Genomic DNA, 27,587 nt, shown 5'->3' with positions numbered 1-27,587 from the left:
CAGGCTTTTTCCTTCAACCTCATGGCCGACCCCCCCTCCTCCACCCTCCACAACCCCCCCCCCCCCCATCATCAACACAGCTCCTTACACCCCCCCCCCCCACCACCACCTTGATCGCAACAAAACAACAATAGAGACATCCGTTCTTCCTGAAAAGCCATGAATATTAAACCAAGTGGGGATTGTAAGATTTCACACCAGAGCATGTTACAGATCGTCTTGTTGATCAAGAGATCAGCTTAGTTTAGGCTGCGTGTAAACATCTTTCAAACAGACAATTCAAACAACTTCCCTCCAGAACTACAAAACAAACCAGTGTTGTTGATCCCCTGAAGAAAAACAGGAAGAGGAAGTCTTAGCAAAAATAATTTTATTGATTGAGATGAGAATTTGCTTGAGAGTTAGTGAGTTGTGTTAGCTTAATTTAAATCGACACCAGGCCAAACGCAAATCTTGCTAACTTGAAATTCTGGGTGATCTACTTTGCCACGGATTCTATTGGGCATTTAAAGAGATCCCAAGCAGGCCCCAATTACGTTTTCACTACCCAAACACAAATGTCTGGCCAAGAGCTAGTCTAGCCAGCTGTGAAATCACATAGCTCATATTTGGTAACAATCTGTATCTAATCAATTAACATATCCAGTTAATCCAGAATGTATTTCAAGGCACATCATTTGTCATACGAGAATCACTTGCAAGTGTGGGTGCAGTACTCAAGCAAGACAGTTCTTGTTGGGAAAAAGCCACTGGTTGGCTGAAGGTTCAACAATATTGGATATATCTCAAACTTGAAAAACAAGTCGACACTGAGAACTTTTCAGTCACAAATGTTATAGAGTAATGTGATAAAAAAAAAAGAACATTGTATAGCATTACATCGGCAAAATAATCAAAATAAATATCACACTTTTTTTTATCACACTAAATAAGACCCAGGTCAATTACATAAATCAATGTCCTAAAATCATTTAAAAGCTCTTTCAGAATTTAAAAGCTCTTTCAGAGTTTAGGATGGGCTTTCCACGCAGTTTGTAGTTATAGGACAGGTCCGCTTGTTTAAGATGGATCAAATGAATAATGACCTAAATTAAGTATTTAAAAAATAATAAGTAATTGACCCAGGTCTGCTCAGAATCAGGAGATTACCACTCCACTCCAATCATTCATCCTTCATAAGTGGTCAAATTAAGCAGAGAAGCATAACAATGATAGTTAATTACATGGGATCAAACGGAGGCTCCGGAGGCGAGCTGAGTTGGGAGGTGAACTGTTAGCTTGACCCTGACGGGGGATTCCGTGAGCAGGTTGGGAAACGGGTGCGAGTCCAGATCAGTTTCGTTGTCATGACAAAATAAACGGTTTGTCGTTCCATACCTGCTAACTGGAGAAAGGATATCAGAACCTTTTATTAGTTCGACTTCAGATTTTTACTTTTTAAACAGGAGATGTGCAACACTTTGTGATGGTTTGTTGACGTAACTGATCCCAAACCCAACCCAGGATGCCAGGCGGTGCAGTCCCCCGCCGTTGAACAAGCCGTGCCTCAGGGCTGCGCCACCTTGACCCGCCGGAACCGCGGGCGCATCTTGAAGAAAAGGAACATGCCCAGCAGGCACATGGACGAGAGGAAGTAAAGAATCACACAAAGGCTGATGTCCAGTCCTGAGAAGCCCACACTCAGCACGTTCATCCAGCGCCCCCTAGGGTCATGGGGGTATAACTGCACCACTGCGACGCCCTCCTCCTCTGAGCCCCTGTACTGGCTTGTCAGACCGCGCTTCTGCAGCCTCTTGTATTGCCCCGCCCCCAAATCCACCGATTCCGCCCCCGGGAGATCAGGCCCCGCCTCTAGCCCCAACCCCAGGACAGAGTCCTCCCTCCTCTGCAGGCTGCGGCGTTTGACGTGGGCGGAGACGGCGGCGGCGACACGGAGAGCCTTGGCCTTGTAGTGCTGGTTGACAAAGGAGTCCAGGTCCACGATGTCTTCCTGAGGCTCCCGTAACTTCATCCCCACAACGCTGGGCCTGCTGCGGGCCCCGCGCTGGCGGGACGGCCTCCCCCCCTCCACCACCCCCTCCTCCTCCGCCACCGCCTCCGGCTTCACCCAAGGAGCCGGCTCCAAGGTACCTCCACCCTCCCCTGCCTCCTCGTCCGCCGGGTCCTCCTGCGCCTCCTCCTCCTCGTCCTCCTCCTCCTCCTGGGGCTGGGTGAAGGAGGCCTCCCTGGCTCTCCTCTCTGCCCCTCTCCGGACCTCCTGCTCCTGCCGTCGCGCCTCCCGCTGCTCCTTCTGCTGGGCCAGCAGCCGGCTCTCCTCCTCCAGGTGGTCTGGGAGGAGGCGCTCAGAGGAGAAGTAGGAGAGGAGGAAGGAGAGGACCTCAGCCGGCTTCCAGGCGTGCTCCCCGCCCCTCTTCACCCCGTGGCAGGCAGGGCACATGTCTGGGGTCGGCCACTGGGTTTTGGGGAAGAGTGGGTCCTCGCTCCCGGCTCCTGTGACAGACAGGCAGGGTTAGGATGGGAGGAGAACTCTCTGTACAGAAAGTGAAGAATTGTGTTTCATAGTTAAGAAATGTTTTCGTCGAATTTTGTTAATTAAGTAAAGAGAAGCCTGTGTGTGTGTATTTACATACGTGAGTGCCCATGTTTGTGTGCCTGTGTGTGTCCAGGTTTGTGAATTATGCAGAGTGTGTGTGTGTGTGTGTGTGCGTGCGTGCGCATGACAGGATCTAACAATGATCAATGGCCTACAGGGACATCCCGGGGGGGGGGGGGGGGGGGGGGGGGAGGTAATAGATGTGTTTGAAACGGACAGCTACAACCACACACACAAACACACACACACACACCTCTACCAGACCTCCAGGCCTCCCAGACCTCCACACCCCTGAACAGACAGCCCAATCTCCAAATTGAATATGAAAGCAGACACCTCAAAAGGGGGCTCTCCATCTAATGAATTAGACTTTTTCTTTTTTTTGGACTTTACATGTTTTCTTTTCTCAGTAACCCCCCTCTGACACACACACACACACACACACAAAACGGACGCATCTGCTAATAAATTGCTTGTGGCATCTGTGCTGGAGTGGAGGAGAGGTAGACCTAAGGCAGGTCTGTCACTTCACAGCTCTGTCAATTTACATCCCTCCCTCCCTTCCGCCCTCCCTCTCCCTCCAGCCTCCCCCTCTCCTCCCCCCTCCCTCCAGCCTCCCCCTCTCCAGCCTCCCCCTCTCCTCTCCTCCCCCCTCTCTCCAGCCTCCCCTGTCTCTCTCTCCCTTCGCAGATTAATCTCAGTCATATGCATGTGGGTATGTACTCTGCATACAGCACTTTACATAAGAGATACATCAAGTTTACTATGTGCTGCTGGAAACTGGAAGGCCTTTATACATTTCAGCACCTTATGACAGCTTTCTTACACACACACCCACACACACAACCACACGCACAAAGCTTGTCAATGCCTCATTCCAGTCAGAGGTGACTTTAGCCATAGCGGCCGCCATATTGATATCGCTACAATGGTCTGTCAAGGAGGCGTCTCTGCTCTGCATACATATTCATCACGTATAAATATGTATTGTTCTGTGTGTGGAACTGGCCCCCTCGTCACCGAGACTGTTGATCAGCTTGAAAGGATACACAACCAAGCTGGGCTGCACCAAGCCTACTAATGCAGGCCCCCGAAAACAGCCACTGGGAAAATAACCTAATATACATCGTAGTATCGCTGTTGTGCATGTTGAATTTGTTCTAGAGACTAACGATAGGCAGCGTATTCCTGTGCTTGGGAGTGTGTAGTTATCTAAGGAGCAGCCGGGCAGCTCAAACTGAAACCCTCCAGCAGCTGTGTTGTGTGTCTGCAGACTTGTGTCTCTTCCCCCCCCACCCCAGAGTCCTGCCTGTTGACTGGTGGCAACAGGGCCAGCCTGCCGCTAGCAATGACGCTAAAAGCTAACGCGAATCAACCCCACACCATAGGCTGGGGCAGTAGGCTAGGCTACGCTAGGCTACGCTAACGCCAGACACAGCCGTGCCCCTGGGGCCTCTTTGTTGCCAGCTAAATTAATTGAGCGGCTGCTTTACAAATAGGTCCCGTTTCACGGGTGGCTGCCTCTGAAAAGAGGTCGGGGACGACTGCTAAAGAGCCCCACTTTAGGACAGGACAGGGAGGGGGAGGGGGAGACAGGGGCGGGGGGAGGGGGAGGGAGGAGTTTGTTTCCCCTGGGGAAGACTCGAATGAGAAGCTGTGAGGGTGGGGGGGGCAGACCCTGCTACTCATCGGCGCCCCCGCCCTCCTCCCTGATCCAGCCCTCGACCTGCCCCTAACCAGCCAGCGCCTCCCCCCTGCGCCTCCCCCCTGCGCCTCCCCCCTGCGCCTCCCCCCTGCGCCTCCCCCCTGCGCCTCCCCCCTGCGCCTCCCCCCTGCGCCTCCCCCCTGCGCCTCCCCCCTGCGCCTCCCCCCTGCGCCTCCCCCCTGCGCCTCCCCCCTGCGCCTCCCCCCTGCGCCTCCCCCCTGCGCCTCCCCCCCTGCGCCTCCATAAACCAGCACCCCACGCCACCGTCTTGACCTGCCCTGGTAAGGAGGGATTACACCTCCAAGGACCAGAGGGGAGGATGAGGGGGGGGGAGGGGGGCAGGAGAGTGTGTGTGGCGTGATGCTGAGGACATGGCGGCGTGTGCCACCTGCTGCCATAGGGGCATCTTGGGAATTGCGGCCGGTGGAGTGGGGTGAGGGGGTCGGAGAGTGTGTGTGTGTGTGTGTGTGTGAGGGGTGTGTGTGTGTGTGTCTCTGTGATCCCCACCCTGGGAGATTGTTGCCATATCACTTGTCAAGTCGAGGCAATGACTCCCTGGAGACCGGGAGAGAGGGAGGTCTGGAGAGGACTAAAGGGAGGGAGGCGGGGGGGGGACGGGACGGGACTAATAGGGGGGAGGTGTCTGGGGACTTGAGGGATCCAGAGGGAGTCCCGGGGGGGGAGGGGGGGGCACACGTCCTTCTGGCCCCCTATACAGGACAGAAAGGCTGTCGCTGAGACTGAATGGAGGGGGATGTTTGGGGAGGAAACTACACAAAGTGATTGAACAAAGTGAGGTGTTAATGTTTATGTTAATGTCAATAGCGGCCATGTGTCTAATCACGTCCCGTTAGGAGGAGAGGACGGACCTGGCAGGGACAGAAGGAGGGAACATAAGAGACCACAGGGGTTTCCTGGGGGAGGACTTAACTTGAGTTAAACGTGCATCAAGATGAGGAGTGTTTACATGCCTATAAAGTGGTGTTTCCCTCTTAAGCTTGACTGGGCTGGGTGATGATGGGCTGGGCTAGACTGGCCTGGGCTAGCCTAGACTGGGCTAGGCTGGGCTGTCCATGGTGAGGCTGTTGTGGTCTGGACTGAGGCTAGAGTTTAACACCTAGCACACAGACTCTCAGTTTCCTGTCAGGAAGGCTTATCCTGGAGAGCAGGACGTCACACAAGGTGAGCTGGGGGAGCTGGGGGGAGGCAGAGGGAGGGGTGAGGCCGGAGGGAGGGAGAGAGGGGGGAAGGAGGGAGGGGGGGGAAACGTGTCTAGCTTAAACATGGCTTGTGCAGTACTGTGCTCTTGTATTACAGGGATTTACAGAACGGGGACCCTCAGGAGGCGAGGGGTGGCAGAGAGGACCTGAGTGAGGGTGTGGGGGGGAGGGGGGGTAGAGAGGACCTGAGTGAGGGTGTGGGGGGGGTAGAGGAAGCGTTCAATTCTGGTGAAACATCACTAGAGGAGTGTTCCTCATGGCGAGTTCCTGTTTGACTGGAAGTCCAGTCTGTGGGTTCTTCTGTAAAACACTGTGAAAGCTGCCAGTCTGTTACTGAAGTGGTAATGCAGCATGTGTGGGCACACACGCACACACGCACACACACACGCACGCACGCACGCACACACACACACACACACACACACACACACACACACACACAACTTGTGTATGTGTGTGTGTGTAAGTGAACCCAAGTCCTCCACAAACCTGCCAGTCGGTTGTTGACGTGGTTGTGGCGTGACCAGAGCCAGAGGACTGCGGTGGAGGCGGAGTCCACCTGAGACAGGCTGTCCTGGGCCATGGCCTCGAAGTGGGTGGCGCACTCCCTGCATCCGAAAAAGCTGTGCACGTAGCCCCGCATGGCCTGCAGCACCTCCAGGGGTTCTGGAGGGGAACAGCACAACAGGATCACCTCACCTTCACCTCTGCTGTTCGTGCCAGTGTGTTGGTGATGAGAACGCCGTTAGATCAGGATATTAATACAACGACAGACCTACAATGTCACCGTGAGATCAGCGATACACCTCAACATGACAAAGTGTATGTGTGTTTGTTGTGTTCTTTTGTATCAGTGTGGGTGTGTACATGCCTGTGCAATCTGGCACGTCTGTATGTGTAATTAGGTGTGTGTGTGTGTGTGTGTGTGTGAGGCAGTTCCCACGGTTAAGTGGGGCAGGAGTCAGGGTGTGTTTAGCTGACCCCGTGTGTGAAGCGAGGGGGGGGGGTGGGGCACATGAGGACAACCAGTCTGATCCTCTGTGGTCTGCAGGTTGTTGTTGTGGTTAAACCCCTCCTCTCCCTCTCCCTCTCCCCCTAAATCCTGCTCCCTCGGCCCGGCCGGTGGCCGTGTGCCTGCGGGGCGTCTGTGGGTCTTTGTGACGGATGTGTGCGCGTCTACCCATATGTCTGTTTGTGTGTATATACAGTATATCGTCTGAGTGTGTGTGTGTGTGTGTGACGGGGGCTAATCCAGAGGTCTGTGTCTCCGTTAGGGTCCAGATGGACACCCCTGGTCTTCCATCTGCAGGTCATGTGACCCCCCACCTTATAAGCCCACAGATTAACCTCACCAGGCCAGGAGACCCTTCTACTAACCCCTCACATTCCACTAATCTACAAAAAGCCCATTTTACACATCGCTTCAGCTGCTGGTTTGTGTGCTAGGTGTGTGTGTGTACCTGTGTGTGTGCGCTAGGTGTGTGTACCCGTGTGTGTGTGCTAGGTGTGTGTACCCGTGTGTGTGTGCTAGGCCTGTGTGTGTGTGCTAAGTGTGTGTACCTGTGTGTGTGTGCTAGGCCTGTGTGTGTGTGCTAAGTGTGTGTACCTGTGCTGGCAGAGCTCTTGGCCTGGACAGTGAGGACGTGGAAGAGGGTCCACACCCCACAGGGGTAGCGTCTGAGGTGGGGCTTGGAGCCCTGGCAGCCCACCCAGTTCTGCCCTTCAGGCAGAGCTGCATCAGGGACCTGGCACACACACACACACACACGAAGACACACACACACACACAGATTAGAAGAACAGCACATAACAGTCCCTGGTTTGAAGGGTCTCAATCTACGTGGTGGATCCCCCCACTAACCCACAGGATTGCAGTCTCTGACTGACAGAGTTACTCACACATCAATAGTAAAGATTTTGTGTGTGTGAGAATGTGTGTGTGTGTGTGTATGTGTAGAGGCTATTTCCTCTGGGGCGGAGTTGGTTCATTGCTACTCATTGATCTATTGATCCATTGATTCTACAGGCTAAAAGTTAATGATGTCACTAAGTGAATGGACCAATCTGTGGACATACAGGCTCCCATGCAGGAACAGCAGGACTGAGTAGAGTTTGGGCCACCATGACTTACTGCAGTGAAATGTGCCTTGATCCATTTCATGTTGCTCTAATCATCACTGTGTTGGTACTGCACCAGACACAGTTGTATTCACACCATCAGGACATGATTAGAAAACATTTTGAAGATTAGTTTTTGTTTGAAAGAGTCCAATCTATCTGGCTGTCCAACAGTCACGTGTCTCGGTGTACACAATCGTAAAATGCCAAGATTATTCTGATTGGTGGTTGACCTGGGCAAGATTAATCTGATTGGTGGGTTGTGCTCAGAAAGATTATTCCGGTTTTGTGGTTGACCTGGGCGTGACTGTTCTGAGTGGGCACGGCAGTTCTGATTGGTGGTTGTGGTAGGCATGACTATTCTGATTGGTGGGTTTATTTCCAGGCGGACCTCTCACCTCCGCAGTGTTGTCCAAGACGTCCCTCAGATCGCTGTACGAGATCTCTGATTGGCTCTGAGCCTGCAGCCACGAGTCCACAGCCGTCAGCAGATTCTTCACCACGGGGCGTCCTGGGAAGTACTGACACAGGAGAGAGAGGGGGGAGTCTTCATCATCATCATCATTTTCCCCGTCATGAATGCTTCCTGTTCCCCTTCAATGCTACACAATGTCTGCGATTGGTCTTCAAGAGAACACATTCCATCGACATATATTCATAAAGACCGATGGACAGTTTGACCACAAACACAGGTACATCTTGTCTGGTGTATATATCTCTGTCTTGAACCCCATCGTCCTCCAACCACCAGGTAGGCCCACGGACAGCGCCCAGGGGCGGAGCCCGCAAACCTTCACCAATCAACCCCTACCGTCGTCAGGGTAACGTGGCGTGTGAGAGGAACACGACACGGTAACCAACAGCAAGGCATTGTGGGAGACGGTTAATCCTGGCGAGGCCGGTGGTGACAGCAGTGCCTCAGGAGAACACAGGCGGGCATTAGAGACACATTAGACGCAAGGTGGAGAACAATAGTCAGCTGACAATAGAACGGCCTGACTTCCTGTCCTGACTGAGCCTCAAACAGACAGGCAGTAACCCTGGACCAGGCCCCTCACAGACACAATGAACCAGCCACTTTGCCCAAACCCAGTTAACCCAACAGAAATTCCTCAATAGACCCTTCTCTTCCAGTTGAACGTCTTTTTTGTGTGTCTGTGCCCTGGAACCAAGTTCAAGCACTAAGCTGGTCCGTAAGAGCAGCCAGGAGCTTGTTGACAGGGTGGTGTGTCTTACAGGGCTTAGTCTAATGTGTGTGCTGGGAAGCTGCACCTACAGTACATTGGGGGTGAGGTTCAGTCTTATGGAGGTTTCACCCCTGACGGCGGCACACAAGAAGCAAATAAATACTCTGCTGCCACGGCAACCACTCAAGCTAACCGCAAGCCCCCCCTGCCCCCCCCCCCCCCCCCCCCCTTCTGTTGACAGACGTTTGAGAGAGTTTAGTCACGAACGGTTATTACTCTCTCTGAACTGCATTGCGTTCCGAACGTACAACGATTCGTCACGTGGGTTGGGGGGGGAGGATAATGGACTTCAAGAAATAATTATGATCCTTTAAAAGTGGTTTAACCGATTTCATCCTGTTTTTGCGCTCAAGTCAACTTGAGCCAAGTGAGGTAGCTACATATTACACGTGTGTTTTGAGCGTGTTTGTGTTCTTGCAGTATGCGTCTGTGTTGGCTCTGTATGTGTGTGTGTGTGTTTACTCCGTGTGTGTGTGTGTAAGAGTAAGTGCGTGTGAAGGGGGGGTCAAATCATCCCAGAGGAGCTCCTATCTTTGATTTGTATTTGCTGCGCCTTTTCAATTTAGCCACAACCATCTGTTCCATCCACACAGCCAGCCAGCCAACCAGCTAATGTTTGGTCTTCAATCCTCCATTCAACACTCTCTAACAGGATCTCCAGGGGATTTCCTGGAGACCCCAAACCCCAGCCTCCCAGTCCTGGACCTTGGCCTAGCCCTCACAGCCTCCAACCTCCAGTGAGACAGGCACACAGATGCCCGTGTACAACCACTGCAGGTGGAGTGTTAAAGACCCAGAGCTCCTCCCAGCCTCTGAGGCTAACCCTAACCAGTTTATCTGGCTCCTGCCCAGCCCTCACCCTCGTCTCTAACCGGTCAGAAAAGCTCATTAGCTCCCATGAACAGATGCGAGGAGAGGAGATGAACCCAGGAGAGCAGAATAATGGTCTCTGGTCAACACGAAGGCCAAGCAGCCCTGGTGTTATCACACTCTCCTGAGCGGCTCTGTGTCTCTGCTCATCAGACGTCCACAACGCCCCAGAACGTCCACAACGCCACAGAACGTCCACAACGCCCCAGAACGTCCACAACGCCCCAGAACGTCCACAACGCCCCAGAACGTCCACAACGCCCCAGAACGTCCACAACGCCCCAGAACGTCCACAACGCCCCAGAACGTCCACAACGCCCCAGAACGTCCACAACGCCCCAGAACGTCCACAATGCCACAGAACGTCCACAACGCCCCAGAACGTCCACAACGCCCCAGAACGTCCACAACGCCACAGAACTGAAAAATACACGGGCCCAAACGAGGTCTTTACCTACCCAACTGACCCTTCCTGCTTCTGTATCAACCCTGTACCCCCCCCCCCCCCAAACTCTCTCTCCCCCCCCCCCCTGTCCCTCTCCTCACCCACCGGACCCCCCCCCCCCCCATCCCCCACCCTCTTCTTTAGGCCATGACAATCCACTTCACCCTGGCAATATGTCATGTGTGATCCGATTAGTATCAGCACTTGAGAAACCACAGCCCCCTCCGGAGAGACTCACAGAAAGAGAGGGCATCTGTCGCTGTCCACCCCCCCTCCCTCCCTCCCTCCCTCCACCCCCACCTCACCCCTCCCCACACACGCGAAGAAACCCTTTGTAAATCCCACCTCAGGGACCAATAGACTGTTTAAAAGTATCAGAGAGTTCCCCCCCCCTCCCCCAACCCCCACATGCTAACCCCCTCACGCACACCCCAGCTAGCTGTGGCTCCTGCAGGCCTCCCAGCAGAGAGATGTGTCAGCAGGGTGACTCAGTGCCCCAGCTCTGCACCCCTCACCACAGGGGAGGAAAAGAGGCAGGAGGATCTGAAGACAAGCCTCCCTAATTCCTTGTTTTATTCCCCTTGTCCGAGTGGGAGGTTCTTTCATGAAAAGCAGGACAGAGGACTAATCTCTAAGCCCCCCCTCCCCCCTCCTAATGGCTGTAATGCTCACATGCCTTCCAAGATCTAAGATTATCATTTTTTTTATCCTAATATTCATGTACAGAACTCATAAATCCGGATTCAAGCTTGGCACGACAACAGCAAATCTAGAAATATTGTGTAGCCACCTCTCCTAGGAATAACAAAAACACAAGTGTTTACAACTCATCTTAAACGGCGACTGAGGAAAAACAACAACAGCAGCAACAACCATGACAGTGTTCCGAAGAGAATGTTCTGGAACACACAGTGTGTGTGGAGGAATGTGTCGGCGTGGTGATAAAGTGTTCCATTATTCTATCTCCAAGGTGTTGCCGTCGATCACCATTGTGTCATCAGAATGCCCGGGGTAGTATTCCGATTAGATGAGTCATTTGGTTGTGACACTACACTGTATTTGCAGTCAAGAGCACATCCACACAGATAAACATTCAATACTATTCTTGGGTGTTGCACTTGTGGCTAGTGAGGTAAACAAATGACTTATTCTGTCCCTGGTTTTCGCACGCTTTTAACCAATCAAGACTCATAACAGTTGGCAGAGAGTTTTGTTAGGAAGTGGGCAGTGTGATGATCAGATGCTGTCAGAATGAGCCTGCTCCTGCAGGTCAGGCCACTCGCTGCCAGGGGACAGGCTGGAGGGCCGCCAGGTCCTCCGAGGCATCGACAAAACTAACTGGAGTTAATGTGGGGCCCAAGTACCTACTCCACCCCCTGTCACACACACACACACAATGGGTGGCAGGTACTCCCCCTTCTCTCTCCCTTCCTCACACACACACACACACACACACACACACACACACACACACGCACACACACACACACACACAATGAATGGCAGGGACCCCCCCAATCTCTCCCCTGCTCACAAACACAAGCACACTGATACACAAACCCATAAACACACCCACACACCCACACACACACACCCACACACCCACACACACACACACACACACTCTGGCTGAAACGCCTCCCTGGAGAGGGGGGACATAATCACACAGAGGCAGGTCGACAGTGAGGTCATCGTCTCCACGCCTCACCAGCCCCCCTGCCACACTCCTGGCACGGGACGAGGAGGGGCGGGGCCAGAGGGAGGCCACGCGTCCACGCTTCCAGGGGCCCCAGGGGGGCCAGTGAACCAAGGGGCCCCAGGGGGGCCAGTGAACCAAGGGGCCCCAGGGGGGCCAGTGAACCAAGGGGCCCCAGGGGGGCCAGTGAACCAAGGGGCCCCAGGGGGGCCAGTGAACCAAGGGGCCCCAGGGGGGCCAGTGAACCAAGGGGCCCCAGGGGGGCCAGTGAACCAAGGGGCCCCAGGGGGGCCAGTGAACCAAGGGGCCCCAGGGGGCCCAGTGAACCAAGGGGCCCCAGGGGGCCCAGTGAACCAAGGGGCCCCAGGGGGCCCAGTGAACCAAGGGGCCCCAGGGGGCCCAGTGAACCAAGGGGCCCCAGGGGGCCCAGTGAACCAAGGGGCCCCAGGGGGCCCAGTGAACCAAGGGGCCCCAGGGGGGCCAGTGAACCAAGGGGCCCCAGGGGGCCCAGTGAACCAAGGGGCCCCAGGGGGGCCAGTGAACCAAGGGGCCCCAGGGGGGCCAGTGAACCAAGGGGCCCCAGGGGGGCCAGTGAACCAAGGGGCCCCAGGGGGCCCAGTGAACCAAGGGGCCCCAGGGGGGCCAGTGAACCAAGGGGCCCCAGGGGGCCCAGTGAACCAAGGGGCCCCAGGGGGCCCAGTGAACCAAGGGGCCCCAGGGGGCCCAGTGAACCAAGGGGCCCCAGGGGGCCCAGTGTTTCGAGGGCCCCCCGGAGGCAGACACGCTACGATAACGAGCCAAAGCTAAATTTGCACACGCACAGAATCAGCTGTGTTTATATCATAACAAGCATGCAGCTAAACACCTCTCAGAAGGAGGTGTCAGTGTCATCCAACACTGAACGACCAACAGGCTGAGGATAAAAATACTGTCTCCATCTCCCTCTGGTGGTGTGATCGTGTAACTGCAACTACAGATCTCGAAGCAGTGTGTGATGATGCACTGAAGGAGAGGGGGTGGTGTTTGGGGTTGGTGCAGGGTGAAGCCGCACCCCCCCCCCCCCCCCGGGTCATGCCCCCCTGGTCATGTCCTCGTCTCACCTTGGCGAGGACTGAGACGTAGCGTCTGAGCGCGCTCAGTGCGTCTCCGCGGAGGATTGGGTGGGATGCCAGCTCCACGCGGAGGGAGAAGTGAAGAGTCGACTCCAGGTCTGCCATGTACACCCTGGATCTGCACACACACACACACACACACACAGGTTGACTCCAACAGATTAAAACAATGAGGAGAGGAAAGGAGAGTAGAGCAGGTTCTACCTGTTAAAGACTCTCCACTGCTCGTCTGTGGTGTTCCCGAGGAGGTCAGAGGTGAGGGGGCGGGGCTTCCCTGTCCGCACTACCCCGGGGAGCCTCTGGAGGGCGTAGGAGTAGAAGGTGCGGGCCTCGTTCTGCCTGCAGGGAACGAGGCAGACAGGTTAACCAGCTCCCAGTGACGCTCCACTTCCTAACCTGGAGCAAAAACAAACTAATCCAGAGAGCCCACACAAGCAAACACCACATCTAGACAACCCAAGAAGACACAGGTGTTTATCTCTCCCTGTATCTGTCTCTCACACACACACACACACATGGGTGCACATGGGTGCACACACACACACACCTCCTCTCCTGAGATGAGCAGATGGTGAGGCAGATGAAAGGGAGAGAAAAGGAGAGAAAGAAAGGAGGGAGACAGGGAGGGAGAGAGAGAGAGATAGCATCTCTGTTCATTCAGCCCTCTGATAACCCTGGCAATGGAACAAATAAATTACCACTCTCCCTGTCATCCCCTCCCTCCCTCCCTCCCCGCCTCCCTCCCTCCTTCCCCCTCTCCCTCCCTCCCTCCCTCGCTCGCTCTCCTAGCCGCATCATAGATCATCATGAGCAGGTGAGAGAGGAGGACATCAGAAGGAGGAAGAGGAGGACTGGATGAGGAAGAAGAAGAGATGTAGAGGAGAGAAGGAAGGACAGAGAGAAGAAGAAAAATGCTCCCTTCCAGCCCTGGCAGGGAGTTCCACCTGACGAGGAAGGGGGGATAGGTGGGACAGTGATGGGGGACGGGGGGCTATTAATCCTGGGGGTCCCTGGAGCCCAGAAGCACGCGTCGTAGGAAGGATAGTATTCACCTGGGACACACACACACACACGCTTGTACATTCACATGACGGATGCGGGCCCTCCTCTCCCAGGATCAATCAGACGTGCAGCGATGATGGGCGACCATCTGTCGCAGCCCGGCGCCGCCGGGGCCGTTTGGCAGGTAAACCGCAGGAGACCTCAGCGTCATTGTCTTCGTGCAAGAATTAAAAAACCTCCCCTTCCACCTCCTCTCCCCTCCACCTCCCTCCCTCCCTCCCCTACCCTGGCCTAGCGGATGAAAGGAGGAGGGGAGTGGGGGTAAATATATAAATCACCCATAAATCATTCTCTTTTTGCATTTTGTCAAACTAAAAAGATTCCTGGTGTGTGCCAAGTTATTGAAATCAGCCAAACAAAGCCGTCGGAAAACAGCTGATGAATCCAGTGGGAGAGGGATCCACGAGACGGCTTTATGAGACTGGGAGGATGACTGGCAGTCTGATGTTCTGGACCCATTAGCCCTTCACACGTTTAAAAGCAGCAAGAGGACATCCTGATATATAATGGAGCACACTATTTACTGCACAAGTGCTGCATATTAAACCATAGAGGAAGTGTTCATTTGGATTTGTTTACCCCCCCCAAGAAACGATTGCGTGCTGGGAGGGTGGATCATGATATTCTATAGTCATCAGGGTTGATCTCGTTAAGTATGAAGTGGATTTTATCGTATATACTCTGGAGTATCACACAATTTAGTTGTTAATTGTGTCTACTCTTATTGTTATTATATATTATGTTTTATGATCAGAACTTTTACTTTTCACTGCACTGTAGGACTTTGAATGCAAGAAAGCCACATTACAAATAAAATATATTATTATTATGATGACTATTATGATTATGATTGTAATTATTCTTAGTACTTACACTCTGAGCCGGGTGTGGTTTCCTCCAGGGTAGTACAGGAAGCAGGAGGGGAAGTCTGTCACCTCCAGACGGCTCACTAGGACCTCCTCAGTACTCAGCACCCTGCGCACTGCTATGTTGTCATACTGGAGCAGGTCCAGGGTCACCTGCAACACACACACACACACATATGAAAAACTGTGAATACACAAGCTGTGTCACAGCGTCCTGGGTGGTGGTCCATGTGCAAGTCTAACTTTATCTCTGGAGGTTTGATTGAAAACTCTGTTTTACCGCATTCCCCATGGACTGGTGAAGGACACATTCCTCTCCACCCCCCCTCCCCCCCCCCCCCCTCTCCTCCCCCTCGGAGAAACATGCAGGGTGGAATGTGACGACCATCTCCTACCTCTCGGCCCACGTAGGAGTTAGAGGCCTCGAAGATCAGGGCCAGGTGCTGCACAGAGTTGCTCTCAAAGAAACTGTCAATCTCCGCTAGGCTGCTCAGGGATGGGGAGGGAGGGGAGGGAGGGAGGGAGGGAGGGGAGGGAGGGAGGGAGGGAGGGAGGGAGGGAGGGAGGGAGGGAGGGAGGGAGGGAGGGAGGGAGGGAGGGAGGGATGGCAGGATACACACAGGTTGAGCGTTTCTCACACAAGGCTCCAAGTCAAACCTAAGAATGTTATCAGTCATTATTTTAGGCACAGAACACACCAAGATTCTGTATCTACAATTTATAGTGTTTTGGCCCAATCACACGCATGCATTTGCGAACGACAAAAAGTTATTTTCATCAGAACAGGAAGAGAAACATGATCCGAACTGTTTTCATTTTTTCAAAAGAGGAACCAGTTTCAGCTTCACATTCAAGTTCACATCCGTCTTCCTTCCTGTGTCAAGTCGTTTAACAATAGAATAAAATAATAAAGGAGAAACCTGTTGAGGGGAAACGGTTGTATATGGGTGTGTCAATAGTATGTGTGTGAGTATTGTGTTCGTGTGTCTATAGTGTGTGTGTGTGTGTGCGCGGATGTGGCCGTACCTGGCAGGCTCCAGAGGGGGGCAGGCGGGGGGCCAGGGTTCCTGGTGGTTCTCCATCTTCTCTATGATGTTCTGCCGGAGCCCCTTCACATCGCGTGGGAACCCTGAACAACACAGGAGTCGAAGCGTGAACAAACAAGCCTTCATATAGCACTAAACGCAAAACAGGATGGACGGGATGACTGGATGAACAGACAATTCGGTAGTCAACCAGCCTGATCACTTATTGCGACAGTTAGACGTGTGCCTGGGTGGCATCTCACATCCCAGCTGTGACTCATGCTAGATGATGACTCCGTGTTTTGACAGGGAGAATCGAAGGGACTTGTGAATAGTTACAACGTCTAACAGTGTTTCTATCGAGATAAACAAGGCCAGAACAATCAGAGCACGGACACACACAGTGCTGCCTGCCTGCGCTTCGGGCATCGTCACCTGGTGAGACAGTTTACCTCTGAAAGACTGTCCCTTGGAGTCACTTGTGCCATATGCATGGAAGAACTGTGGAGAGAGAGAGAGAGAGAGAGAGAGAGAGAGAGAGAGAGAGAGAGAGAGAGAGAGAGAGAGAGAGAGAGAGAGGAGAGAGAGAGAGAGAGAGAGAGGGAGGGGGAGAGAGAGAGAGGGAGGGGAGAGAGAGAGAGAGAGAGAGAGAGAGAGAGAGAGGAGGAAAGGGAGAAAGAGAGAGACAGAGAGGGAGAAAGAGAGAGAGAAGGAAAGGGAGAAAGAGATGGCAGTGGGATGGAGAGAGAGGGGGAAGAAGGAGAGGGATGAAAATATCAGGTGACATTCATATAAACTTGAAAGGGAGCCAAGTGAAGTGGTTTTAGTTAAATGCCCCCTCCCCTCCCCCACAACAACTTCCTCCTTTAAATCATCTGCAGATGTTGGAGGTCCATGGTGCCCTCAGACAGAAGGAGCCCTTTCACTGACCACTCATCAGACAGAGGGAGGGAGACAGGCAGACAGACACAGAGACACAGACAGACAGACAGACAGACAGGCAGACAGACAGGCAGACAGTAACAAGAGTTTGGAGGAGAGTTGGGTCACACACACACACACACACAGTCATTCGCTGCATAAGCTGAGCCACAAAGAGGAACTGAGATGATCCGATAAATGCCATGCTTCTAATCTGTCCATCTCTGCTCATGCTACACCTGTGTGAACAAACCAGGACCAGCATATCAGCTGGGCAGACTCAGGAAAGTCACAGAAGGAGGAGAAAATGATGATGCAAGTGCCATATGAACAAATTAGGGTGGCCGGTGGCTCTGTAAAAAGGTTTCCGTGAGCCAACCTTGAGTGTGGGATAGCCCTTGATGCCAACCTTGAGTGTGGGATAGCCCTTGATGCCAACCTTGAGTGTGGGATAGCCCTTGATGCCAAAGTTGGTGCAAATTTTCCTGCTCTGCTCCTCTGCACAGTCGATAGCCCCCAGGTCCACCGCAGGCTTCCACTCTGCAGACATTTACATTTAGTCATTTAGCAGACGCTCTTATCCAGAGCGACTTACAGTAAGTACAAGATCTTCCAAGACCTGAAACACAAACAGCACCTTAATTGGAAGATCTCCAGGTGCTTTTGATGGCTGGATGGATAAACACCATGTTTATACATGCCTGTGTGTGTTTGGTATGTTTAATTTACTCTTGAGGTAAGAACTCTGCCTGTGCAGTTCCAATCGTTTGACTGACAGTAAAGGAATTTAATTTGCATTTGGCAAAGTAGGATGGAGTGATACAGTCATTGATTGTACCGTAGGCTACTGTGTCTGTGAAACCACGGCTGTTCAGGTGAGTTCTGACCAAGAAGGTTAGATTAGTTTCAGACAGGCAGCCAGAAACAGCTGGTCCTCTCTGTTTAAACTACAGGGGTGAAATGCATCGACCGCATCTCTGTATGTAGGGCAACAGCCAAGGAGACATCCTGTCAACTCACCATGACAGAGCCCAGTGTTCACATCCAGCTAGCAGGACTATAGTGCCCGCTAACCCCGACCAGTCCAAACCAGCTGTAGTTGACCGTTTAGGACAAATTGGGAATTTGAAGATCACTAGGATCCCTAAAGTTAGTGGTGGTTTTTCTAGAATCCAGTACATAGAACTGAGAGACAGTGTGTTCTGTTTTCTGTTGACATTCCAGAACAATCGGGAATATGGTGTTTAGAACAGCAGAATATTATGTTATTGAGGGTGGAGGGATCAGAATGTGAACTCAGTTAAATCAGATCATATGCTCCAATAAGCAGACATGCTCTGTGGGATACAACTGGCAAACTGGGGCTCTCCAAAAACAAGTTGTGCTTTTGTTTTCTCAGTTATAATAGTGCAAATTGCTATTATCTATTATCTGGTAGACTGTGTAACTGCAAAGCTACTGAATAAAGGATCATGCAAGCCTAATGATGTATGTAAAAACATTTTGTACGGTTATTAAAGCATGCATTTATATGAATTTAAATGATCCTGTTATTCTGTCTAAACCTTAGCCATAAGCCTCCACACAACTGTGTAAACATAAGTTATTTTCAACTGTGCTTAACCATCTAATATTACAGACGATCAGCATGAATATACATACCTTTGATATCTCTTGCAAGACTTTTGTATACTGGAGAAAACCCAATACAATGTCCGCACCAAGAGGCGTAGAACTCAACAACCATTGCGGCTGTGGAGTTGAACAAAACGGTATCTGCATTTTCCGTAGTTAATATAACGATCTGATCCGACGCGGTGTACAGTCCGGCTTCCGCGGTAAATGGAGAAAGTATCCCGGTATAAACCAATATCGTTAGAATTAGCAATTGTCTGGCATTTGTTGATAGAGTATTTCCAGTACGCCAGGACGTGGCACGGCTGTAGCGCCGCGCCATCTTCGTGTTTTTTTTCTGACAGCCAGTCAACTCTGTGCAAGGCAACCCCTGTATCAGTCAAGTGATACAAAGTTTTTCCTCTGTTGGTTTTTGCACTCAGTTCCCACCCCCTTGATCCAACTCGCTTCTTGCGAAAAATTGCATGGCTAGCATTCCTGAACCGCGTCATTCATCATTTAGTCATCAGTTTCAGCTGACTTGACACAAGACGAACTTTGCAATTAATTCATTGTTGTCAATCAATTAGCCTAAATTAGTGTAGGTCACATGTATTCCTCTATGCAATCTTTCTGTTTTCCTTATGTATCTGATGTACGTGTAGGCCTGTATGTATGGTCCAATCTATTTAAGATTACGTGGATACATTCTTTGAACTGTCTGTACACAGACATGAATACATGGCGATGTTCTGTAAAAATTCGTGGGGTCCAGGTCTGAGAGTCTCATGTGATACGAACAGTATGACCTGTAATCCAAACAGCACCAGGCCTCCAATTTCACATTTCGTATCCAGATAAGTCTGTCTGACTTTCTCTCTCCTCCATCAAGAATCACCCTTTTGTTCAATATTGACTTAGTGACTCGAGATCCAGTTCCTTACCTCCCAGTCAGCTAACACAACCTCAATCATCCTGGAGCTCCTAAACAATCCTCTCTGCAGGACACTAAATTCCCCTTGACCCCTCCATATAAGACTACCTATGATGTGTGTGTGTGTGTACTGGGAATAAGAGCAAATAAGTTTCAGATACTCTGTAACGATGGTACGTTTTTAGTTGATGTTTCCAATTAAACGACAATCTTGGATTGCGTTTCTGAAATAATGAAAGCTTTATTTACAATCTCAAAGTTCAATTTGGTTAACAAATATATACTATGTACATATTTGTGACAGGAACTGTATTTCACTTGCCAGAAATCGTCAGGGTCCTGTCGACACACAGTTCAACGGGAGAAACAGACAAGTCTTGCTGATATTTACATGCAGAAAACAACGTAGAGCCTACTCACAGTACATCGTTATAAATATTCATACACTGACAAAAGATCTCTGTAAGCTAATGTTACGCTATCAATTTGATTATCGAACCGTTTGTGCCTAATGTCATTTGCTTTCGACAAAGTTGATGTCCCCGCAAAGTGAGAACCCTGGTGATCCTTAGGTCAGACCCTGGAGAGGTGCAGAGGTCATGGAGGTGGCCTCTCTGTACACAGCTAGGACCAGTTTACACTAAAGGAGAAATGTGTACAAAAACCAGCTTGAGGCATTGTGTCTAAGGTATTGTGTCTACCCAACCCTGAACTACACAGCCTAGTTTTGATGGGATGACTCTAAACTACAGGTTCAAGGCTGTGATGTGTCTGATGCATACAGGACCAAACGGTTAGATCCGGAACACCAACACCACTGAGTTTCAATCAACTCAAAATATCCTACAGTGTTCAGTTTGCACTTTGGACAGAGCATTTCTTAGTTACTAGTCACATCACTGGTTTGTTGTCACACACATCTATGAACAGGACTAGCATGGACAGATGGATATCACAGACAATTACAGCAAAAGGTTTGACAGTTGACAGTTTACACTTGAATTAGAATCTTCCTCCCAGATAAAATGACATTGGCGGAGAGAGAGAAAAAAAAAGAAGGCTTGTTTGTAACAAGACAAGTAAACAGATCAAATGTCCACCATTAAGGTCACTTCGTCTGACAGACATAACGTGAGGACATGCTAGGTGGGCAGTCACAGTTTGTTCCTGGGATCGAGGTTGTGGAGTCAGAGAGAACGAGCCCTTGGTGAGCTGCGGTTGACGGCATCTTATCAGTCTGACTCACTTCCGACCACTCGCGGTGTAGTTAGCAGTCGCCTAGGAGACGCGTGGAGGGAACAGTGGCTGCTAGGACAGTGGGTTTTCTCATCTGAACCTGATGTGACCGGTCGCACAGACGTGCTTACCGGCAGCGGTGACGCACAGCATTAGCGGGTCAACATTGGCGTGTGAGTCAGTGAAGCGTCAAGACCTTTAGAGGAGTCGTCTCTGTAACCGTTAGCTTGCCGAACAATCACCCTGCCTGAGGAAAGGGAGGTGGGAGGCATCTAAAACACGTTTCTCCTAACTGAGAATGTACCCTTGACTGTACAACTGGATAAGGCAAAGAACTGAATATTCTCACAGTAAGGAAAAGAAGAGGTCTTATCTTTATAAACTTTCATGACAAAACTGTGGATCGTCTTTGTGAAGGTCATTCATAAGAGGTCAAGAACGGGGGTTAAGACATGAACTAAGGCCTGTGTTGTGTTGTTTTGTTCCTCTAGAAACGAGGCCATTGATAATGCTACAACAACTAAGGAGGCACTTTAAATCAATAAGTTGGGAGACTTGGTAAGGCTTGAATCCAGCATAACAGTTTTACATATTTCTGAAATAACCAGGAAGAACACATTGGCATTGGTTAGGCTTCTTGACAGTTATTACCTACAGGTAAACTGGTGGAAGAGGTGAACAAGGTTGAAGATCACTTACTAATATTTCGATGTTTAAATATTAAATACAAAAAGGAGCTCTTGTACAAGTTTCAAATAACATTCCTTTAAAATCCGTTTACAATACCGTTTACTGCCCTGCCCACATTCGCATGTAACTTTGTGCTTTACCATTTAAGAAGTTTTGCGGTACAAAACGGTAAAATAATCTTTGTCTAAACATTAACAGCAAGATTACTTATATTGAACTAATCATTTTGTCCTAATCACATATTCCTAATACAATATTAAATATTAGAAAGCAGGAGGCAATATAATTACTCTTTTATACAACCAAATCTGATATCCACAAAGACGCCTATACAATTCATTTTGTCTTTTAAAGTTTTTTTTTTTTAGGTTGACATCTCCCCACACACACAGCTCTCGAGAAGTCTTCCATGTGACCTGTGCCCATGTGACCTGTGCCCATGTGACCTGTGCCCATGTGACCTGTGCCCATCAGACAAGACAAGGTCACCCTGGACCTGTCAACTTAGCAGCACTGACGGACTTGACGCTACGCATGGCACCGCACGGTCGCACACAGCCCAGTCTGCTCAGAGGGGTTCTCCTGGACCACCCTGAGCTGAGTGTTAGCCAATCAGAGGTACCGGTGAACAGAGGCTGGATCTGAGGAGTCTGGAGTAAGACAGGTAAGGTAGCTAGCTATCCACACTGAGCTATTTGTTGTTAGCTAGCAGCTAACGTTAGCGTTTAGCAGGTGAGAGGTTTGCTAGCGGGTCTGAAGGTATCAGGAGTGTTGGCACTGTGGCTGAAGGAAGGAAGACCGTTCTGAGGCAGGGTCGTGAGGGTCGTGAGCGTGGCTCGACCTGCACTTCAGGAGAGCCAGGGCTGTCGGGATCTCTTGTCCTGGATCTGGGAAAACACCTCGGCTGTGTCCTTGATCAGGGCGTCGAAGATACCGTCCGCCAGCTGCATCTTGACGAAGAGCTCGTCCTCGTCGTAGCTCACCCACTGGGCCTCCTCCTCGTGGAGCTCCTGGACCTGGGGGACAAACATCAAGTCTTTCATTTGGTGGCATCATCAATATTATTTATTGTCATTGCGCACCTTTTTTTTTTTTTTACTTCCTGGCTATCACGCACAACGGACGTAAGCTAGTCTACAAAGCTACCATGAAGCATGGCAGAAGGCAAAAAGAAAAATATTTTTGAAATAATCAGAAAAAGTTTAGAAAGGTTGATTATTTTCGGATTTTTTTTTCAAAACTTTCACATAATATGACAGAAAAAAAGTTAAACGTTTTGTGTTAACTTTTTTTGTAAACTTATTTTCAAAATAATTATTCTTGGAAGGTTGAAAAAATTATGATTCGAAGGGAGAAGATCAAAAATGTCGGTGTCAAAAAGGATTCCTGGTGAATGCGCTGCGTGTCTTAAGTGTATTCTTGCCATCTCTTACCAGAACGTGGTCTACTCGATCTCGCTTCTTTCTCCCGAACTTCAACATCTTCTGCCAGTCTGTCTTCTGGTTCTTGTCCTTCTTCAGACCGTACAGCTTCAGAACCTCGGTGGCGATGAAGTCCTAGCACAGGATTTAAAACACAAGTTACTAGGGGTGGGGGAAAAAATGTATTCACATTTGAATCGTGATTCAGTCTGCTAGCGATTCAGATCGATTCACAAATTGATGTCAATAATTTTGTATGTTTTCTTTTTTTATTTATATATATATTTAAAAATTTGTTTTTATCGTGAATCGATTTTTTATCGAATCGTGACCCCAAGAATTGATTCGAAAGGTAGCAAAAGATTCCCACCCCTACAAGTTACATCAACACAACAACCGTCACTATCATGTAGGTAGGTACAGCCAGCACTGTCTGATTCAATGTGTTATGTTGTGTTGTTTATGCTGTAATTTATGCCAATCAACCCATTATGGGAAAGTCTTCTTTTTTTTTTTTTTACGGGTCACAGACACTCGTCCATTGTTTTGTTTTTTTCTTGCCGGTAAATGGTCGTTGATGAGAGTCGGTAATAGGTCAAATGTTTTCTCCAAAATGAGCATCCCTACCGAGCATAGCAACATGACCCATGGCTTCAGCCTAGTCTACTGTATGACTAATGCTAGCGCACCCTAGCTGGTGGTTAGATAGCTGAGCGGTTAAGGAGTCGGGCTATTAATCAGAAGGTTGCCGGTTCGATTCCCGGCCTTGAAAGATGACTTTGTGTCCTTGGGCAAGGCACTTCACCCTACTTGCCTCGGGGGGAATGTCCCTGTACTAACTAAGTCACTCTGGATAAGAGCGTCTGCTAAATGACTAAATGTAAATGTACTGTAACACACCTGGACGTTGGTGACGTCGCCTGGAGACTTGACTCTGTGGAAGGAGGAGGAGCTGACCCGACAGGGTTTCCTCCACAGGGGCTGGTGTGCGTTGGGGTCTTCGGCATAGATCTCCTGGATGATCTCCCAGGTCAGGTCGTACACAGCCTGCAGAGGAGAGGGGAAGCTGGCTTCAGTGGAGGGACACTTCTGAACGTTTCCACATTCAGGTTACAAAGGCTACACTGATGGTCATGTCTCAGTAGGTGAACTGTTTGTTTTGCTTCCCTCTGGAAAAGGAGTGTCAAACATAAAGGTTTTCCCCTCTGTGAAGCCTTCTGATATGAAATGCGCTATATGAATAAAGTTTGATTTGATTTGAATGAAAAGCCTAATCCGAGCTAAACAGGCCTAGCAGGGGCCTCGAGGCTGCACGATGTTCACATGCGTCCCCCTCACAGGGATTTCTCTTTCGTTTACATTTTACATTTAGTCATTTAGCAGACGCTCTTATCCAGAGCGACTTACAGTAAGTACAGGGACATTCCCCCGAGGCAAGTAGGGTGAAGTGCCTTGCCCAAGGACACAACGTCAGTTGGCATGACCGGGAATCGAACTGGCAACCTTCAGATTACTAGTCCGACTCCCTCACCGCTCAGCCACCTGACTCCCCAGATTACCCCTAGATGTTTAACACGTGCCCTGAGGTTGGTTACCTGTCTGTAACTGCGGATGGCCACTGCCTCCTGGTCCTGGCCTTTCGCATCGTGTCCCAGGAACGTCTCCGAGGGCTTGGGGACGGGCAGGCCAGTCAGTGTCACCGTGCCCCCGCCGCCGAGCCCACAGCCCTGCCAGATCTCCTGGGTGGCAGCGTGGACCAGCTTCTCCACCTGCAGGGCGGTGTGGGGCACCACCATGGCAGGCTGCTCTGGCAGCTTCGGGGGCAACGGCAGCTCTGGTCTGGGGGGGGTCTTCACCGGGACCGTCTCTCCCTGACCTCCCAGGACAGAGCGGCCTCCTCCTCCCCCGCCCTGCGCCTCCTCCTCCTCTCTCTGCTTCTGCCTCTGCTGCTCCCGGCGAGTGCTGAGCCCAAAGTCCTCGTCGAACCAGTCCTGCTCGTCCCCCAGCTCGTCCAGGAGCTCGCGGCTCAGTTCCAGCTCCGTCAGGCGCCTGGCGAGCTCCTCCTGGCCGCTCGCCCCCAGCACAGGGCTCTCCTACACGGGCACACAGGGCAGCACACACACAGGTTCACATTCACAGTTCCACAAACAAATCACCTGGATGATCTTCTCACTGAGACTGAGAGTCTCAGTGAGAAAATGATTTTTTTGTTGTGGTTGTTGCTGCTAGAATTGATCTGTATTTAAATGAGAAAACTAGATTCAATAGAAAACTCCCTCATTACACAAAATTACAAACCGTAGCATTAGACAGACTTACAAAAGTAGTAAAGATCATCTCTCAATCACTGTTGTGACGTAAAGCACACAAGACTACTATGACTACCACTAGGAGTGTATTTCAACATATACGGCCAGAGGAGAGTTGTTGGTTGAACTTTGGACATGTACAAACAAAGAAGGGGGGATTTTTTGGGAGGCTCAAATGCGAGACTGACTGTCAATACGACTGGATAATTAAATCACAGCTGCCGGCTTCCACAGTGAGCTCATCAGTTCTGCTGTTCAACCATTTACCTCTGATGTGATTAAGCTACATGAGGTAGCACAGGACAAAAACCTCTCTTTGACTCAACTCCTGTGAGTCAGTAGGATGATATGTTATTATAACTGATTTGTTGTTGTTGTTGTTTCCCCCCCCTCCCCCCGGTTTCTTCCACAATTAAAACGTCTTTATCAAGACTCACCGGTCTGTTGCAGAGTTCCGGGGAGGAAACTTCCTCCTGCTCAGAGTCCAAGAAGAAGGGGAGACCATCCCTCTGGATCCCCCAAACCATCGAGCCTTCACCTCCCGTCGACACGTCCGTCACCTGGTTGGCAGTTGTGATCTTCTCCTCCTTGGCCCTCCTGATCTGGGTGAACTGCTTCACCGCATCTTTGACGAAGGTGTTGATGAGCTTATCTGCGAAGGTGCCAAGGGCGTCGCCGCCTCTGACTTCAGCCTCGGAGGCGGGGGTCTTCAGCTGCCCCTCCCGGCCTTCCGCCTCGATGAGGCTGGTGGTCTCCTTCAGGCTCCTCCTGCCCCAGTCGATCTTGTCCATGTCGGAGATGTACAGGGTGGTTGGGGTGTCTTGTAACTCCAGGATGATGTCTCTGCTCCGGCCGTTGGGGATCGCTCGCTCGCCCTGCTTCTTGACATTTGCCGACGTGGCCTGAGGCTTGTCTTTGGGAGCGGTGAGGTTGTTCTGGTGATCCACCGGGCCGTCGCTGACATCATCAGCAGGCGCCGTGTCTCCGCCCCCGGAAGCCCTCTGAGGCGTCCGGTCCTTCACACCTCCGCGTCTGGACTTCCTGTCAGCGGCGCTCGTCTTCGCTTCCTCGTCCGACAGGTCGTCCAAGAACGAGTCCTCGTCTTCCGTGGTGTCCGCGTAAACCTCGAACTTGTCCGGGAGGTGGGAGATCTTGTCGGGAGGGGCGAAGATGCCGTGGCGGTCCTCGCACAGGAAGTACACCACGTCATCGTAGGTTCCGTTGTTGCTGCCTTCAGACTTGTCCAGCTCTACGCCCGCCCAAAACCCATTAGCAAACTGTGTCTGACCTTTAAACCTGAGGGTCCCAGGTTGAACACTGCTGACCAACACCCGGTCTCCAACGCTAAAGCTGGGCATCTCATCTATGCCCGGGAGAGGAGAGGTCTGGGAGAGGGAGTGTTTGGGGCTAAAAACGTCATCCTTGGTGTCCTCCTGCGAACCTCCGGTTTGTTTCTGGAGGTCCAGCATCCTCCCAGACCGGCGGCTGTCGTTGGAAGTGTCAGAGTGTTGGCTGAACTCCTCCGATATGTCTCCCTCCCTGTCCTCCGAGCTGCTGTAGCGAGGGGACCCGGTCGGGGAACCCTCCACGGGCCTCCCGGGTCCTGGGTGGGCATGCGAGGAGGACGAGGTGGGCTTGGAGCCGTGCTGGGCCTCCTCCCTGGGAGATGACTCCACGGAGGACTCAAAGTCTTCATGGTAACCGTCTGCCCAAGGTGGAGAGGCCTCCGTGCCCTTGGCTGGAAGCTCTCTCTTAGAGGAGAGCTGGTCAGGGTCTGGGGAGAAAGAGCGGTCACTAAGAGAAGATTCGGCGTCGAGAGGGTCGGGACCGTTGGGCTCCGTGGCGACGGAAGGGGTTTTGTTAGCGAGGGACGTCCCAGATTTGATGACGTCATCAACGTCGGGGGAATCCCCCGGCTTCGGCCTGTCATCTGTATCGAGGCGGCTCGTCAGGGAAACCCCCCGCTGGTCTCTCCTGGAGGAGGCGGATCTCTCTTCCAGGTTCATTTTAAAGAGACCTTCAGATGTGGAACGCTGAGAGCCCTCCACTTCCAGTTCCTCCAGGACCTCAGACCTTTGGCTGGACACCACGCTGGTGTCCCCAAGCTCGGTGCTCGGTTTCTGGGACGGCCCGCTCAGGTGCTGGGTGTCTCTGGACGGAGGCCTGGAGTGGGCCTGAGGGGAAAGCAGGTCTCTCGGGGCGTTGCTGTGCTCTGGGCTGCCGTAGACGGGGGTGGGGGTGACGGTAGGAGGGTCCTCGTCTGACAGCTCCTCAGGTAAAGAGGTGGATCTGCTGCGTCCAAGTGGGGTGAGGTCATCTGAAAAGAACAAGACAGGGTTGTTGACGCCTTGTGTTGATGTCATTATAAATCAAGACGGTTGGCACACACAGATTACACATCAACCAGAGTCTACAAACCTTTACAAAAAAAACTAAATGAGGGGAAATTGAAGTCAGGAGAGGCCTAATCTTTCACAGAGAGGTGACAAGAGAATGACATGAC

The 27,587-nt window shown here is 51.3% G+C and overlaps 2 protein-coding genes across 2 annotated transcripts in view; both read right to left on the bottom strand.

The window, feature by feature from the left end:
• Positions 1-382: 382 nt before the first annotated feature.
• Positions 383-18,837, bottom strand: qsox1 (quiescin Q6 sulfhydryl oxidase 1). The gene is made up of 12 exons (XM_067229792.1): positions 18,543-18,837; positions 17,320-17,420; positions 16,412-16,460; positions 15,961-16,063; positions 15,330-15,420; positions 14,942-15,087; positions 13,211-13,345; positions 12,995-13,124; positions 8,035-8,157; positions 7,125-7,263; positions 6,008-6,184; positions 383-2,490 (listed from the first exon to the last, which is right to left on the bottom strand). The coding sequence occupies exons 1-12, from the start codon at positions 18,835-18,837 to the stop codon at positions 1,547-1,549; spliced, it is 2,433 nt and encodes an 810-aa protein (XP_067085893.1). The 3' UTR covers positions 383-1,546.
• An 815-nt stretch (positions 18,838-19,652) lies between these two features.
• The window catches only part of cep350 (centrosomal protein 350), a 35,804-nt gene continuing 27,869 nt past the window's right edge, over positions 19,653-27,587 (bottom strand). The window contains exons 35-39 of the mRNA XM_067229429.1: positions 25,522-27,401; positions 24,371-24,868; positions 23,676-23,822; positions 22,788-22,910; positions 19,653-22,370 (exon numbers count right to left, since the gene is read on the bottom strand). Coding sequence (XP_067085530.1) covers positions 22,203-22,370; positions 22,788-22,910; positions 23,676-23,822; positions 24,371-24,868; positions 25,522-27,401 — 2,816 coding nt within the window. The 3' untranslated portion in view covers positions 19,653-22,202. The remainder of the gene's footprint in view (positions 22,371-22,787; positions 22,911-23,675; positions 23,823-24,370; positions 24,869-25,521; positions 27,402-27,587) is intronic.

This window comes from Osmerus mordax, chromosome 26 (assembly GCF_038355195.1).
Source record: "Osmerus mordax isolate fOsmMor3 chromosome 26, fOsmMor3.pri, whole genome shotgun sequence".
NCBI lineage: Eukaryota > Metazoa > Chordata > Actinopteri > Osmeriformes > Osmeridae > Osmerus > Osmerus mordax.
Note: the sequence above shows the minus strand (reverse complement) of the source record. Positions and strands in the feature narration are given on the sequence as shown.

What these genes read in the sequence shown, in the direction of transcription:
- qsox1 (XM_067229792.1), bottom strand. Translation starts at nt 18,837, where the DNA reads ATGGCGCGGCGCTACAGCCGTGCCACGTCCTGGCGTACTGGAAATACT. An exon ending in ACGTCTCAGTCCTCGCCAAG is followed by an intron (nt 8,158 to 12,994) that starts GTGAGACGAGGA and finishes CTCCTGTGTCAG; the next exon opens with TACTTCCCAGGACGCCCCGT. An exon ending in TCTTGGACAACACTGCGGAG is followed by an intron (nt 7,264 to 8,034) that starts GTGAGAGGTCCG and finishes TGTGTGTGCCAG; the next exon opens with GTCCCTGATGCAGCTCTGCC.